Genomic DNA, 18043 nt, shown 5'->3' on the forward strand with positions numbered 1-18043 from the left:
GTCAGATTGGGGGGGCCTGGGTGAGCACGCAGACTATCAGGGCACAACCAGCAGCCCCACTGACAAATGAGATCGACACCTGCCGGAGATGGGAAGGCTGTCATTATGCTCTTCACAGTAAATTAACTTGGAATGAAAGAGGACTGCGTGCGTTTATTCGCGCTCTCTGGAAGGCTCTGGAATTCTGAAAAGACGCGGCTGCTTTTCCGCCCGTCCTTTTCATTTGGTTCCATTAATTTAATCTCACGTCATCCATGATAAATATGCGCAGCCAGTCCAAAATCAATACAAGCAGAGCATAAAATCTGCAAACAGTAATTATAAAGCATGGGCAATACAATCAAATATAGTGTGCAGGGAAAACCGACATTAAATATGTCAGGAGCTTCATGATAAAGAGCCTGATACAGTACATGCCTAAAGGGAGCACATTCAGAATAAAGAATAAATAAGATATATTAAGTGAGGGGGGTGTGGAGATCGCCTCTGCTGGAAGATCAGGCAAGCCCCCCAGGGGTGTGTGTGTGTGTGTGTGGGTTGAGGGATGTTGGGACTACTGACTGCAGTGTCAAGGGACTATGTGGTGTAGTTCAACTTTGGGGCGGTGGAGCATATCTTTATGCCGTTATAATAAATCATCTCCCTCTCACATTTATGATTCTGCTTATTTTTCCCATTGCAGTATCTGTTCTTGGAGAGTTTACAACAGTCAGCCAGGGATCTGCTTCTGCTGATCAAAAGCTGCTAGGAGCCTTCTCGCTTTCATATGGTCAGATTCCTCCAGTATAAGGCACGGTCAGCGCCAACGTCAAACACGGCCCTGAGGTTTACACAACTCCTGCCTTTCTGTATACAGTGCAGTTTAAATAGACTGATCGCAGTGCTGATGCCTGTACTCCCCTTTACCACTCTCTGCCTGTCACCTCATTCACCCCCTCAAACGCTTATGTGTTCTACTGGTCCCAGCCGTAACCTTCACCTTCAGAAGGACACACAATGCCTTTGTACACTATGATCCTTCAACGTCCATAATAGCGGTGTGAATCATCTTCCTTGCTGCTTTACGGGCTTAATCTCTATTTCACACATTTACACGCCCATTCTGTGTCTGCTCCACTCATGATGCCTTATCCCTGCATCTCCGCTGCTATCTTGATTGATGTGATCTCATGCTGTACCACTTCATCTGAAGTGGGCTTTTGTCAGAGATCGCACATATCCACAGAGGGGCTGGATTGATATTAATTGCAGTAGATAAGTGCATTTCTTGAATTTTTCCTGCTGCTCCCACAATTTGCCATAAAAAGCTCTGCTTTAAAAGTATCAAAGACTTGTAATGTTGAAGTGTTTCACAATGGATGGCTTAGCAGTACAGTTATGCAAAAAGTCATACAAGCAAGCCAAGGTCATATTATTATTCATCTGACATATGACAGTGAAACGTGCCATGACTTGTGTTACATGTTCAGGTTACTTATACCGATTTATTCTTTTATTACCTATACACTTCTCAGAAGGGTTGGAAAATGTTATACTACTTGATTAAAGCCATTATTAAACATTTTTATTTCAGTTACTTTCATAGAGAAGATACTGGTTGACACACACTTGGCAACTGTAGTATCTGACACTAAACAGAGTCCTGCTGAGTCTTAGAGACACGTAGCGTAAGACCCACCATCTTGGATCTTTCAGCAGAAATATCTCAGACTTTATGACTAGTTTGAGAAAGAATATTTTTCTTAATGTTGGACTCTTAAATTGAGTGTCATTTATAATTTTGTGAACAGTATGTCTGATACTATATGAACTAACAAAATGTTAGCTGTTTAGTCAAATAACCTACAAATAGGTGATAGCTCTGACCACTGTCCTCAGACAGGACACAGGTTGTAAATTCAGTTAGGACACTACAAGATCCCCACATACTCTCTAACAGTGTTTGGATTCTGGAACTTGTAACTATGTATGAGGCATGTGGTTCCCAGCTGTCAAAATAAGCCATGGCGCTGGAGCCATCTTCACACAGTGGCAACTTCTTCCATTTTCCTTTTGAAGACCATTAAGTCAGAAGTCTGCATGGCCTCTTTCATCACTACCGCTCACAGTCATAAACAGTTCTGCCATTTATGCAATCCAATTAAAATGCGCTGACATTCAAGAGCTGAGAGGGAGTGACATCTAGTTATTATTATTATTTTTTTATTTTTTTTTATAAAACTCAGTGACATTATGCAGCATGAGCATCCAGGGCATGTTGATGCTTCTAGCAAGGAAAAGTATCTTTACTTTCCAAACATTGTTGGCTTTTAACTAGTATGACCAAAATGACTAACGTGAAGAATTTTTATGGGTGGAGAACTCTTACAACAATGAAGACAGATTCCCTCTGTGTGTATGTTTGTGTGTGTGTGTGTGTGTGTGTGAGAGAGAGAGAGAGAGAGAGAGAGCTTTAAACAACATTCACAGCACTTGACACATGCTAGACACATGTATTCCCTCCACTAGCACCAGACATGTAAAGCTGCCAGAATTCTCTCCTAGTACTAATTAGTTAGCATATGTTCTCTGTCGTGTGGGTCCATGTCTATGCTCATGCATTGGGCTCATGCTGGTGGGTCAGTGCTGCCTCCATGACCTTTCTTTTTTACTATGTAACACAGTTTTTTGTACAGTGTAATCTGTGCCTCATATCATGTAGATGCCACAAAGACTGATGGAAACATTCATACAAAGAGATAGGTTTGCTAAGATTCAGTTGCCTGGATCCAAAGAACAGGTCATTTAAACTGGGCATTGGCTGTGTAGTGCACAAACAGGAACAAATTGGCCAGGAGGAAAACTCACTGTAAATAGATCCAGTCCCTACAGCACTGGCTTGATTCTTATCCATTCCTGCTCCTTGGCATCTGGAACAAAACTGTAGAAGGCTTAATTATTTCATGTTATTAAATTGTGGGGAAATGTTGTTATTCCCCGGCGTTAGCCCACCCATGCATAGCACTTGCATTATTCTTCTTGACCGAGCAACACTGTGCAAATTGGACCAACCAAAATGAGGCTTCATGTCAGTGGGCAGGGTGGCTGTGCTGGGGCTGGGACTGGGGCATTTCCACAGGGGGTGCCCTCATGCCCTCTGCCCCATCTACATGAGGGCATATAGATTTTAAGGAAAACAATGATATCTCTTCAAAGGCTCAGCTCTGTTTCTATGTGGTTTCAGCACTCTTGCGAGGCCCTTCATTGAGTGGATTATTTTCCAAAAATCTGGGGATTAAGAATGCTCTTAGTTCCCTTGTTTTTGGGGGAGGGTGTTTTTCTGTTTTTTTGGTCTCTTGTCTGTGTTTTTTTTTTTTTTTTGAGATTAAAAAAAATTGAATTCGGTTTCGATACCCCCTCAGTGTTAGAGAGGGGGTACAATACAAAAACCTTTTCTTACAGAAATGGTGCAATATAATTATTGGCAGCTCCTGCCAATAGGTGTCCCTTAATTATGACATACATCTGAAAGAAGGAAACAAAAACAATTACACAAACAAAGAGGAGACATAAGTCTGTTGTCTCTGCTTATGGCTATGCAGAGATTGGTAAATGAGAATACAGCTGCAGTCAGCAGAAGAAAAACCCTGTCAAAAACAAAGCTGTCTCCTTTCTCTGTGGGTGGTCTTTCTGTGGTCGGGTGGTCAGACAACATCTGCAGCCAGCACTCGTTCTTTGCTTTGTCTGTCCAGCTCTGAGCACTCACCTCCTTCTGAGTCCATCACACACCTGCATTCTGCTCAGAGAACAGAGAGCCTCTTTTTATTCATGCTGTGTTGAAGTATGTATTTGGAGCAACGTGATCTCACGTTTGGTATGCCAGTGCAGAGACTGCCGATGAGGTCTTCCAATGCCCTGTTCTGTCCTGCTGTATTACCTGTCCTGCCATGTCCTTCAGAAATATTTGCTTATTGTTTTACACGTGCAGTTGCTTTCTAATATACTTACACATATTTCAGGCTGAACCCTGATCAGTCTTGTCTGAGATTAGAGTATTCATCCCGTGAGGAATTATCAGTAATTGTAACTTTTATTTGGTGTTGTTTATTTCGCAGTGCACTACTGTGCACTTTACAGAGAACAATTTCGAGGGAAAATGGGGAAATCAACACTTGGATAGAAAATAATGAAAAATTATTGCCCAACAGCTAGAAATGGTGATCAAGATAAAATTCCTGTTTCATCCAGTATCATCAGTCTTCTATTGAAGATATATTATGTCACATGTTTATAAGTCACTATGTTATCAGTGATGGTCAGTCTGCCTTAGACTTACCTTAGGTGAGAGAGAATGCAGGGTCTGTAACATTCAGAAAAAGTAAGAAGGAGGAAAGTAAGTAGTAAGAAATTATCTCTGGAATATTCAGAATGAGTTCTGCACTAAAAGTTTTCTGAAAGAAGCCCATTTTTTCAACCTCTGTATTCCCCAAAGTGCCAAATGCCTGGTACATTAATCTTAACACAAAGCCCCTGCATCAGCAAAACCAGAAGCTCTAACACTGCGTTGGTTCTTGCCCAGTTTACTTTTTTTAAAGATGGGAAAATGTCCTTTTCTTCCTGCTTTGGCTTTATACACTCCTTTTTAGTTAAGTGGAGTGCAGAGAAGACAAAGCACTTAGCATGTCCATCCTTAAATAAGATTTTACATTCTGTTGGTGAAAGGAAATCCATTTATTTAGTACTCGGGGGGGGCTAAAGCGGTTGTACTGTACGTAGATTACGATTGATGTGCTACAATACCTTGAGTGCTCGATGAAGGCTCTGTGGCCAAATTGAAATGAAGGAATAGAGATCTGCGTTTGTGTAATATACAACCTGTGAGAGATGGAGAGAGCTTGTGAGAGAGTGTGTGAAAGACATTGAGTCTATTAGTATTTTGTTTGAAGACTTAGATGCCAACCCCTTTCAAATATCAAAGCAGTCCATCAACAAGCATTTTTACATTTGATCACATTGTTTTTTGACTTTCTGAGATAATTCTTTGATCGTTTTAATTCTATCACACTACTGTTATAGTACATACCTTCAGATCTAAAGGTGTGTGTACAGCCAGAAGAGAACATTGACAGAGACAGTAGGTCTACCCTCATATTAATTCCCATGGTTACATGTGCATTATAGGATAACTGTGCAAGTATAGACATCCATGAAGGAGGTTCTCATGAGAAGGGTTTTTGAAGTTCACTGTTCACCCCTTTCTGGCTTTCACAGCATCACCTTGGTCCTTTCATAAATGATGCTTTAAGAAGATGTAGCTGTCAGAAAAAGTACTCACTATTATTTCACTGAGTGAAATAATTATAAAACGTATATTAATGTATATATCTATTCACTTAATGGATGTCTGTTCCTGATGTTTTATGTTTTATACATTTCCTAACTGTTTTATACATTTTATAAATGTTTTGTCATGTAAATCCTTCATACATTTAGTAAATGTTTTTGCATTTTCATAGTTGTAATTAACTGTTAAAGCTTTATATACTTAATAAATATTAGGTTCATACAAATGAAATCCAATCCAACCATCTGATAAAAATCAAATTGCTCTCCTTTAAAGCTTCTTCCATTATTAAAGCATGACATATTCTTTCCCAGTATAACTATGTATGGACCTAGGTGTATTATTTTGATAGCTTTTCATAGACCTATATGATATGTACTATTTATAGCTGTCTGATTCCCATTGCCAGGAGGCCATGATGAAACTCTTAGAGATTGCAACATATGAGTTTGATATCCATACAACTCCCAGGTGTAGACTCAGAGTTGTAGTTGTGTTAAGCTCCAGTAACTCATAGATGAGGCTTTTAGTTTGAGGGCTGTTTGGTCTTTTGGCACCTAGAAGACATAATAACAGTTGTGGAAAACAGGTGACCCTCTACATTCCCACAGGCAGGGGTCTTTGTTAGACCTATGAAACATAACAAAAATGAATCTCATTTTATCACATATATTGCTCAAATCTGACTATAATAATATAGTCCATAGCCCCAGGTGGAAGTTGGTGTCTCTAGTCTAGTGTTCAAGCATCCATTTTAATCAAAGATTTCATGCACGCATACCCAAAATACCCACATGTGCCTCATTTACACAGATAATATTCTCAAACCCTGATTGAAGACAAAAGAACTACTGACTAATAGTCACCATGTTTTGCATGGCCAGAATTGAACTACAAATATGTCATTACTCAAGTTCACCTCTTCAGAACGCTGTCCCCTATGGCAGGAAGAGGGATTGACAGGAGTAAATTTCCCCCGACGACTCAGACAGGAACAACACCTGCTGGCTGGTGCCATTAATACTGCCTAATAATTTTGAGAGGCACAGGGGAAATTAATAATGCTGGCCCCCACGTATGACGGAAAGTACATTTCTGTGCTGCAATACACGGAATATCCGGGGTAAGAAACGTAAGTGATAGCAGCCAAGCAGGAAGATGGCAGGAGGACAGGATGTGGAGCCGCTGGTCCTGCGTGGCCTCCTCGGAGCTCAAAGCTGCCTCATTCTCCTGCCCCATCAGTGAACAGATGAGCGCTGGCAGACACAGAAAGGCAGAGCATGGATGGTGCCGTCTCTCACTAAAGCCTAGTGGGCCCTCCTGCTCCTCCAGGTTTGTCCTGAGGGAGGATCAATCACTTTGAACTCTTCAAGCCCGTGGGCTGGCTCCATCTGCCGCACAGTGAATAGTGGCAACTTTCTCCATATGTAGTCTTATTCATAACCTCATTCTCAATCTGTATTTTCATGTTATCAAAAAAATGGACCAGTGGTTGGAGCCAACTAAATTCAGCAGTTTGAATGGTCAGTTCCTCATGAAAACATCCAAATAATTACAAGCTATGGTAAAAACCATGCTGTCAATCTTGGGGGAAGACTGGTGAGTGACAGTAAACCACAGTGATTTCAGGCCAGAGGAATGCATTACCATTTCCCCCCCACAGTTTTTAGTCTATGAAAAAGAATGAAGTTGTTAACATGTGGTGTTTTGTTCCTTTTGTATGTTCTTCCTTGGGTAATACTTGCTGAATACTTGCTGGGTGGATGACTCTTGTGTAGGAGTTTAGGTAGACTGACTGTATACTTACTTGGAAATAACAAGGGAGTCTGGCAATTACCCTGCATAGAAAATTGCCATGGCACACTGAACTGTAAAAGATACTCCAAGCATCGCCGGAATTTCCAGAAATCTTCCGCTGCTATTTGTCTGATTAATGGATGCTGCACTTTGACATAAGCAGCTCTCTCGCAAATCAACAGATTTTAAAAGCCATGAAGGCAGTGGTGGCACATCTGACCTCCAGAGAATCACCACCATTGATCTGCAAGTACAGATACTTTAGTACACATACTACTAGTACTCAAATGTTCTCAGAGCTTCCAGACAAACCTAATATATCACCCTATCCTAAACAACTGTGAATGTGGGAGTGAGCATTCCAGCCTGTTTTCAATTAAGTTATGAAATGTCTGACATGGGAGCTGCCTAGTTGTTTTTGTACTTCAGTCATGAGGGATGTATTCAGAGTAAACCTTGAGTCTTTCAAAGTGCCTGATCTAATCCTGTTGAATCAGGTCTTGGTAGTGATCTACACTGAACTCAGATCAAATCACATCTGTGCAGGTATTCAAAAAACCTAAACAAAACTGAATCAAGGAATTTCCTCTTTATTAGTATGCAGTTCCTACCTATCAGTATGAAGTATGCAGTACTGCAGCAAATACAATATAAATATACTCATAGGCTGAAAAGGGAGAAACATTTTTGGTTTTAGATAGAACCTTGCCCCTCAAATGAGAACCCTTTTGGAATGCTTTTTTAAAAGAGTGGCTATCCTCAGCTGATATTTTTTTGGTTGTCCACTTCCATGTTTTTCCTGAGAAAAATACTGACAGGGATTTGTTTCTAGTTAGTCTTATTTTGAGCACCTTTATTCTCTTATATGACCATCACAAATTTTTTAAATGAGCACCAGAGCCACATGTTAAACCTTTTAGGCTATTGAATTACATTTAAAGCCAGTGGAACTATCTTTAGGAGGCAGGCAGTGTTTTATGTTTCCATTGGTCATACACTCTTGTAAAGTGTTTATCACCTGATCCTGTGAGACTAAGATACATGTGGCTCCCTCTCTCCATACACCTAGTCAGCTGTATTTTCTACCTAATGGGCATAAAAATTGCAGATTGCAGCAAAATAGGCCTGGCAGCACAAAAGCTTATTAAGTATTGATCCACGGAGGTCAATGTTCAAATTTCATCTCAACAACGTGAAAGGAGTTCGGTATCAGCACCAAAAATAGAAATTCGAGAGCAGCACATTACAAGGAACCAGCAACCTCCCCCCCTCCCCCCACCTGGTGTCCTCCACTGGAGAGCTGATTGGCATAGATGCCTGATGTGTTGCTAAACATTTCATGACCCGAAGCAGGGCTGGCTGTTGTACAGTTAATCAGTTCAGTAAACGCACAGACAGAAACAGGTTTTGTTGTGGGAAGATGGTGAAAATAAAACCAGGCTCTGTGCTGAGTGCAAGTGTGCTGTGGTTACATTCTTGTCCACATGCTAAGTAGCTACACATAAAAAAGTTGCTCGACCAACAAGCAATGTTTTTTTTTTTTTTGTATGACCAATGGAAACATAAAACACTGCCTGCCTCCTAAGGATAGTTGCATTGGTTTTTATTAAGTGTAGCCTGAAAGGTTTAACATGTGTTCAAAATTTTGTGATGGCTATGTAAGTGAATAAAGGTGTGCAAAACGAGACTAGCTGGAAGCAAGTCCCTGTCAGTATTTTTTTCACACAAAAACATGGAAGTGGACAACCAAAAAATAACGCGGAGCATTGTGATGTATTTTGTATTCTGTGTTCTAGTGACTGATGCATCATAGTGTACTTGGCCCCTGTTGCCTAGTCAGACTGCACAAGTTAACTTGTGGTAGGGCTTGAATGGTGTTATGCTCACACTCACTGGTCTGGGAGTGTTGTTAGCCTGCTCTGACACTGTTGCTCATTTAACTCGAATGGATACACTTTTGTTCTATTGTGCTGGAAGTCACTCTGAATAAAAACATCTGCTAAATGCATGTAATGTAATTTCCCATCTCAGTTTTCTCCATTCATTAAGGGCCAGTCAATCAAATCAGGTTCTCTATCCAGAAGTATTTCATACTATCAAATGCATTTTTGCACTTATCATTCATCTTGTCTGATTTCCTGTGTTTCTCTGTGGTTTCTTTTGATTGAGGGGCAAGTTTGGAAGTGAGAGAGTTAGTAGATCTGTTTCCCTTTCTGCTGCTGATGTACTGGTTTCACCATCTCCCCACTGTAACACCGGCTGTCTGTGATAAATATTTCCTCTTCATATGCGCAGACCTCTGCCAAGGAAAATAGCTTAGAGCCACTGAGTGCAAGTAAATACTAGCCAATTGACAATCCACACAGATTCTTGGGGAAACTCAAGCATCATTTGGAGGACAGTCATATATATTTATATTTTATACAAATAAATAAGTATGTCCAAATATTTTTTCAGAAAAAAAAATTGAAAGGCAGTAATTTCTGATCAAAGAATGTCTTCAAAATAATTCATTTTCATTCAATTGATTGCAAGCTTGGGTATAAACAGGCTTTCATTTAATGCTGAGCCACTGCTTTCAGATCTCTCTCTCTCTCACACGCACACACACACACACACACACACACACACACACACATACACACACATCCCCACTCACATGCAAAGACACACACACACCATTCTAATTAAAGACCAGAGAGATGTCTGATTTTTTTTCTTGGGATGGCAAAGAGCTGTGTCTTTTAAACACATCGAAGGCCTGTCCTCTGGGACCAGGCCAGCTGGGACTGCAGCAGCCTCTGTAGAAGATATGTTGCTTTCTCTCCTTCTCATTAAACGGCTCTGTTCTGGGTAAGGGGAGGCAGTGGAGTGTGTGCAGGGCCTGGTGTGTGTGTGTGTGCACTCCAGGGAGTGGGGGGGTAGAGGGGGTTCTGCCCTTTCTGTTCCCCTTCTTACCGGTCCAGCAGAGCTCCAACCACAGCAACGGTCTAGGCTGGGAGCTGCGAGCAGCCCTGCTGAGAGGTGGGCTGTACTGGGACTCCCTTAGGCAGCCCCAGACCCGTTACCCCGCCTCCCCCCCAGCACCCCCCTCCCATCACCACCACCATTCCAGCCTGTCAGGATGCAGCTACATATTGCTTTGTTTCGGACAAACACAATGTGTCAAGGCTCAAAATGGCAGCTGCCATAACAGTGCACCGTGCCTGCTTCAGAGACACGCACTAAGGCGGGGGGATGTCATCCACAAAAAAAACAGGCTGATCGCCATTTAGTGATTGGTTTTAGAATCAGCATTGAAGATCAATTATAGTCATTTTTTCCCTAAAATTCATGATTACATGTATGAGCAATCTAAATCTAGATATCTAAATAGTATTTAAACTGGCTTGATAAAGGCTGTAAAAACAGCTCTGAACTTCCTCAAAGCCAGTTGGCCAGTTTGTCTTTGAAAAATGTGTTTTTTGTAAAACACCAAGCCCATGTTTACATGCAGAAAGCCAGGCATGATGTCATTTAAAACACCCCCTTTCTACCAGCTATTGCATACTGGTAGTCAGATGATTATTTCAACAGTCTTTTCATCCATCTTTGAGATTGAAGTATAGCATGGAAATAGGCATTTTCTCTTTCGCACAACAGTAGTCAAAAAGGTTTTGAAACCTGTGCTGGTTCAAGAAATGTTTAAAATGTGTTAGCTCAGAAATTCTTAGGCGTTTTGAGACACATGCTTTCCAAGTGAGGGCCGTTTTTGAGTGTTTATTTTTTTGTATCTGCCTTTCTGCCTAAATGGAGCTATGCCTTGCCTCTCTATAGGCTGCTATGTTTCCATCTGGAAAGGATATTCATGGGGTTTGAAATGTTTTATGATGTAGAGGTGGCAAAGGAAGTAGTCTGGTTTGGCTGTGCCATTTCTGGGAATGATCTCAAATGTGTTGCATGCTGGGAAATGTGCAAGAGCATTGTATAGCAAAGTACCGCTAAAGATGGCTGAGATCCTCTATCACCTGGTAGCTCAACTTGGATTTACTGTGGGGTCACATTCCCACACAGGTATAGATTGAAGAGATGTAAAGTCTAGATGAAGCAAGCAGTTTTTTATTTATATATTTTAACAAGGAATTCCTTTCAGAACTGTTTTAATTATGTTTTTTAGGGAGAACACATTTGAGGGAATTTCTCATCATGAAATCGGTTTAGTAATCAGGAACATTTCATTTTGGATCAAATCATCTGGGATGGCATGTCCCCCTTTCATGGTGACTCACACAGATGTGACATTTTAGGACAATTTTTTTTATGATGGTGCAGTGAGGGAACTCCTTGCAATAAAGCTATATATATTCTGAAATAAATATCCTGAAAGAATGAGTTATATTTTAAAAAATATAGTACATTAGACAACATTGATTTGTAAATATATAAATTATTGTCAGTAGTGTTTTTAATTGGCTGTGGAATGTTGTTTTTGTATATTACATTATAGAAATAATTAATGAAATGTTAAATACATAGCTTGGAAAGTATGTGGTATGATATTGGCAGAAATAATGTATATATGAAAGTGGTAAGTGATCTGTTTTGCAGTTTTTGCTGCTTGTTTGGAAATATTTCTTATAATGTAGTTGAAACATTTTGACATGAATCACTTTTTCATGAGTGAGGAAAGAGTTTTTAAGAGTTATTTTCCCCAGTTCAAATAGTTGCTGTCAGTTCGGTTGTTGTCATAAGATCCAGTTTTCCATAACAAGGGGTACTCCTTGTCCAGTCACATATTAGACAAAAAAGCAGAAATTCCACCCCTTGTGTTAAGGAGGTCTCTTTCAAGCCTGTACTCCCTCTTGGGAAGTGTCCCTGATATTTAGTATTGCTGAAAGTGGTGAGGGGAAGGAGCCTTGGTCACCAGCTGGCCAAAGGATTATGTGTGCAGCTTCCAGTCTCCGAAAACACAAGCTTTGATATCAACACAAGGAAAGTATTCCATACCTTCATCACGACAGAACAGACGTAGAAGAGGGAGTGTACAGAATATGTGATTGAAGCAGGCCGTGCAATTCCTGAGCCAATTAAAAAGATTTACTTCCTCAGAAGTGGTAATTAAAAAGCAGCCACCAATGTAAATCAGCTCTCCTTGAGACCATGGTTGTTTTTGTAGTCTGCTTTTCTGTCAGTTAGTGTCTCCATCTTTGTGCGCACTCTTGTCTGTGGAGTCTTCAGAGATGCGGAGGAATCTCAATGTTGTCTGCCCTCTGAGACGATCAAGATGCAGCTCACAAAGAACAGACTGATGTGCTCCATATGTGTCTGTCTTTCATCTCTGAGTGCAATCTAATATTGAAAATATTTGAAACTGAAGAGAAAGGGTCACAAAGAGCTCTGATGACAGTTGATTTCAAAACATTTAAAGTGCTGATCTACATTTAGACCCAGATCTATGAATATTTCACAGTTTTTATTTGTAAATTGTTTGTGCCTCCAAATAAAATTCGCTCTAAGTCAGCATTTTACACAGCATGTTCCTTGAAAAAATTGGAAATCCAAACATGATGAGCATAGTAGCTAAAGAAATATTTACAAATATTTAAATATTTATTTCAACCTGTCTTGGGCAGTGCACCCCTCTCCCACCCAACCCCCCCCCCCCCCCCCCCCCCTCTCTCTCTCGCTCTCTCTCTCTCTCTGTCTCTTGTTTGTTTGATGGCCCCATCAAGTGGGGTAAGATTGAAAGCATAATACTGACTAGTGGGGCTGAGCAGTGTGCTTGGAGCATCAAGGCCATCCACATTGCCTGGCTCTGCACTTTGTTGTGACTTGCCGGTTACTCATTTACTATCTGAAACTCCCAGAGCATAATGAAGGCCATACTTCAGACCTCTGTAAGACCAAAATAAAGTGTTATTAGTTTAGCCTATCTGTTATGTACAGGAAAACAGGATACCCGTTGCATTACAGGGATAAAGTATCCATAGACTCATTTACATGCCAAGGAACATATGTGTAGCACTGTTTTATACATATGGATGAGGTGGATAAGAATATAAAGCTCATCTTCACTAGTTCATTCTGCATTTCTCATGCCTGGCTTCTCTAGGGCACTTAACTGCATTCAGAAACCATGGTGCATGCAAGGATATTTCAAGGATAATAAGGAGGTAAGCAGAATTAGCAGTTAAAAAATAAGTTTGTTTTTTTTTTTTTTTCTTTTTAGTTGGGGGAGTTTTAGGTCCAGAGGTTTACCAGTGGCAAAGCCTCAGAGCCAAGGCAATGTGCTGACTGGGACGCACTGTGTGACTTTGGGCGTTGTGAAGGGCATGTGGCCCGTGCGTCCCACCGGCTGTGCTATAATAAGATTGTAGAAATCTGTTGGGAGGAGAATTTACTGGAGCACAACTCCCCCTAGGGCATTTTCATAGAAATTGGTTCCTCCACTCGCTTGAGCTTGTCTCAGCCAAGCTTCTTGGTTCCTTTTGTTAATTACCATGCATTCCCTCCTCTCCCGCCCAGACAGGGCAAGAACACTTTTGGCAGGGCCAAAAACTACAGTCTGCTGCTGATCACAATCCAGGCAGGAGAAAAGAACTGAGTACTGGAGCCCATAGTCATTAACATAATTTCTTTATCACAATGCGCCATTCAATTTTCCCACACTTGAGAGTGCTCCTTAACACTGCTCTCCATATCCCCTGCATTCAGCTTTTGGGGGGGAGGGGGGGGACTGAAAGCTGTTTAAGCTGGGAAAATTTGGGAGCTTTATGTTTGAAGGAAGTGCCTTCCCTACCTTTTAATTTCTGAGATCAAATGTGGTAAATCTCCCCCACAGCACATCTCTGTGAAAGCAGGCCTCTGTGAGTAAGTCTCTAATCTTCCCTGTGTAAACCTAGTGTTAGCTTGAGAAGAAGATTCTTATTGGTAAGTCGATCGGGGATGGTAGACGATCAAAGCCAACCATGAAAAGGTCAATATGGACTCGGATGTGTGTGTTTAGCCCAAAGTCATGCATTGGACTCCTGCTTTTATTGCTCAATGTAATGGAAAAAATGTCACCTCATGGCACACAAATTTTAATCCAGTCAACATATCCAAGAGATTTGCTAAACATCCTAATATTTCAGGTGTGCAATATGTTTCAGTGCAATTTTGAAAGGCATTTCAGTAGATAAGAAGTCCACAGTTCTATATGTTAGCGTAAGCTGTAATGCTCACAATGCACCCATGATCACCTTTCATATTTTTACAGCAGGTCTTTACATCTCATGAGGCAAAACATATTGTCCTAGTGAACACACTATATAGAATCAGGTTGACATTGAGGTGAAGCACAAGTCCCATTTTAATTTGTGGTGGCAGTTTTGTCTGAGCTATCTGAACTATCTTAGCATTGGCAGCGCTGGTCCATGCTCTGCCCCCCTACACACACTCTCACCCTGCATGCACTCTGACCAATCCTGGCCTCTTCTCTAAAAGCAATCAAGAATGGCAGGGACTGCCAGGCAAACCTCCTGAGTCCTTAGCACTTAACACTCAAGGTACCTCCGCTGGATCCAAATGTGAACCGGCAAGTGCAAAGACAAATGACTCCGTGAATACAGCATTAATAGGTAATGAACCTTATACCTTCAGGGGGGGAGCTTCTAGTTCAGACCGGAGACATTGACTGGGCAGGGATTTTTGCTGAGCAAAGGTCTATTGAACAGCAGCTTCCCACCTCTGTGCAAATAAAGGACAAGAGTTAACGCTTTCATCACTGCATTTGTCCCAGGGCTCATTTGTAGCACATAGGATTTGTCACTTGTGTGGTATCTGGCCATCATGTGATGTATAGGCTTTAAACACAATATGTCCTTGGGCCTCAGTTCAAAGCATACATGCATGCAGGTGCAATGACTAGGATCAATGCAGAAGATAGATACAAATCACTGAGATTAATGCAGACAGTCTCAAGTGAGAAATTGTAGCAGGGGTCACTCTGTGATAATAAGGTACTTCCATTGACCCAACAACCTGGAAATAGCAAGAGTGATTGAATCCCCTGGCGCCAGCTGGCTCTGTCCCTGAGCAGTACAGATTTCTGTCCCCACTTTGAGGGGATGCCAATGGTGGCAGACACCTGGAAGAGCAATAAGGTGGAGAGAATCAGGAGCATGATCGCATCAGTTGCTCAAAGATTGCAGCAACATGCACTGGCCGTTAAAATTTTACCAATTGAAATTCAATGTGTAAGACACTAGTGAATTAGAAAATTCCATTTAAGTAAGTTGGAGAGAAAAACATTCTGCTGTAATTCTCCCACTACTGCCCTTCATACAAGTCTATAAAAGGGACCAATCAGATTTGGAAGTTATGATGTTTATTCATCCAGCCCAGGTCTATCCACTTCTCTATGCATATGTCTATAAACAGAGGAGTGAGACACAGCACGTACTGTATATATTAGGGTAACAAACACTTTTGTTGATTTTCATTACCCTGATTTAGGTCACCGTATGGAAAACTGGAGCGCTCTGTTCTACAGAGAAACGGTACACCACAAATTGGGCTGTTTGCCACATATCTGCATTTAATCCTGGTGAAACCTTAGCTATTCTAGTGCTGTTTTCTTTGGTAATTGCATATCACTTCCCCAGGCCTGAGTTTACTGCAAATCCCCACGACGCCCCTCTCTAATTCCACAGAAGCCCCCGGCGATGCGCGCTGCATCCGCCAGCAAATCCACCCAAAAGCCCCACAGGGCCGGTGCGCTCAAAGTCACTGTGCTACTGCTCTGAGACCAGCTGTCTGAATGTCCTGCCACCGCTTTCTCCTGGCAGTTCTGCTGAGCCAGCTGACCACGTACGCCCAGACAGAGATGAAGAGGGTGGTGGGGGACAACGCCACGCTGCCTTGTCACCACCAGTTCTGGCAGGCGGAGGCCCCGACTCTGGACATCGAGTGGCTGCTGCAGAAGCCCAACTCCAAGCAAAGAGTGGTGAGCGGACTTTTTCTGCCAAGGACCAACACTTCCACATTTATGTAAACTCCGGCAGTCCACCTGAATTATAGTATTATCCCAGAGTGTTCTGCTGCTTGAAATCTATCAGTCCATAGCACACTAGCTGAAACCTGTAGCAACGGCAGACCACTGTTCTGCCCTGTCTGTTTCCTCCCGAAGAAGAGCCCTGAATATTAATTAAAACTTTGACCCTTTACCAGTAATTAAAAACAAGCACACCTGCTGCCACCATTAGTTTTATTCATTTTTTTAGAAAACGTTAGTTAACTAAAAGTGGTAACAGCCATTTTTAACAGTTGTATCACATCACATATATCAAATATCACTGCAGATGTTTGATTTGCCTGGAGTCTAATTGCATCTGCATCAGTGTCAAAATGTTCATTTTACAGGTCTTCAAACCAGGAGGAATCCATTTTCACTGCTCCTAATGATTTTTAAATATATGTAATAAATATATAAAAAGTCTTAATGGATTTATTTGTAGGCTGTTGTTGTACCATTTTATAGGTACAACCTGGTAGTAACCCCTCCAGCCCCAGAAATCACTCCTAATATCCTAATCATTCTATCTCTGCATTATGCAAAGCTAAAAAGCCAGAATGCAGTAAGCTGTTCCCACGCTTTGTTTTTGCTCTCATGTACTGTTATAAAGAGGTTTTACGTACCCAGCCCTCTCATCACAAGAACAATGTGGCCTTCTGGCAGAAAGGAATTTGTTACTAAAATAATTTGTTGATTTTCAGACTTTCTGATTTTCGGCTATTTCGCATAGCACAAAGAAAAAGGATGGAAATAATTTCTGATGCGATATCAGAAACTGATATGCACATCAATTTAAATATTTAACTGAGAGATTACACTGCAGGCCCGTTAATTAAAATCAAACATTTGAAAAATTGATAGGGTCTGAGGCAGCATGCATTGCGGAATGAATAAAGGATTCCTTTTGTTCTGCTGAAAGAATCTCCTCTACAACAAATGCAAGAGCTTTCAGCATTTAGCCAGTGTTACTGACTCCGGGAGCTTCACGTGCCATAGCTTAGATGGCCCTCACATCTGTGGAGCTCCTATGAATGTGGAAAGACAGCAGTGGCTGTTCCACTGGGAAACCTCTGGCTTACCAAGGAAATGCAAATGAGCAGCTGGAGCATCTCAGTAGCTCCTGGCCATGCTTGAAAGGTGGTGGAGGAAGAGAGGGAGGTCTGATGCTCACAGGCACAGATGCTTTTGTTGCACTGGGCCTGACCTGATGCACAGACGCACACACATACACACACACACACACACACACACACACACACACGCACGCGCACACACACAAACACACACACACACACACACACACACAGGGAGGCCCAGCAGCACGTAGCACCTGTATGTGCAAAATGGCCAGTCAGTGCTCAGCAAGGCAAACACACACAGCCTTGATGCGCTGTGGCACCAGCGTTTAGCAGACACCTGCCGCAGGCTCGCGGTGACCTGCAGAGGCAGGAGCACAGGCCCGCATGGCTCTGCCTGTCACGCTCGATGGCAGAAAGGACCAGGTGAGCACCGAGTGCCAGGAGCCGCCAGACGAGCCCTTTATAATGAGCGCCGCTCTCGTCCGTCAGGTCATCACATACTTCGCAGGCAAAGTGTTCGACCCCAACGAGCACGAGCCGGGCCGGCTGTCCTTTGCAGGGGACTACCTGAAAGGCGATGCCTCCCTGCTCATCAGTGACCTCATGCTGACGGACACCGGAGAGTACACCTGCAAGGTAAAGACCGGAGGAAAGTACCACTGGAGCACGGTCAACCTCATAGTGCTAGGTGAGTCTGAGGCCAAGGCCATGCTAAATGCTCCTCCAAAGGAGTGTTTTTTTAAGGTCACTTAAATTTTTATTAAATTTTGCATGGACTCTTTCCCTCTGAAGTCCACTATACACAGGTAT

General features: G+C 42.0%; 1 protein-coding gene across 2 annotated transcripts in view; it reads left to right on the top strand.

Annotated features, from left to right (window-relative positions):
- LOC118774935 (CXADR-like membrane protein) overlaps window positions 1-18043 on the top strand; it is a 45438-nt gene that overhangs the window by 21268 nt on the left and 6127 nt on the right. For both annotated transcript variants that reach the window (XM_036524556.1, XM_036524558.1), the window contains exons 2-3: window positions 15928-16085; window positions 17723-17921. In XM_036524556.1, coding sequence (XP_036380449.1) covers window positions 15928-16085; window positions 17723-17921 — 357 coding nt within the window. The remainder of the gene's footprint in view (window positions 1-15927; window positions 16086-17722; window positions 17922-18043) is intronic.

The sequence above is a fragment of the Megalops cyprinoides genome, chromosome 3 (genome assembly GCF_013368585.1).
Source record: "Megalops cyprinoides isolate fMegCyp1 chromosome 3, fMegCyp1.pri, whole genome shotgun sequence".
In the NCBI taxonomy this organism is placed as follows: Eukaryota; Metazoa; Chordata; class Actinopteri; order Elopiformes; family Megalopidae; genus Megalops; species Megalops cyprinoides.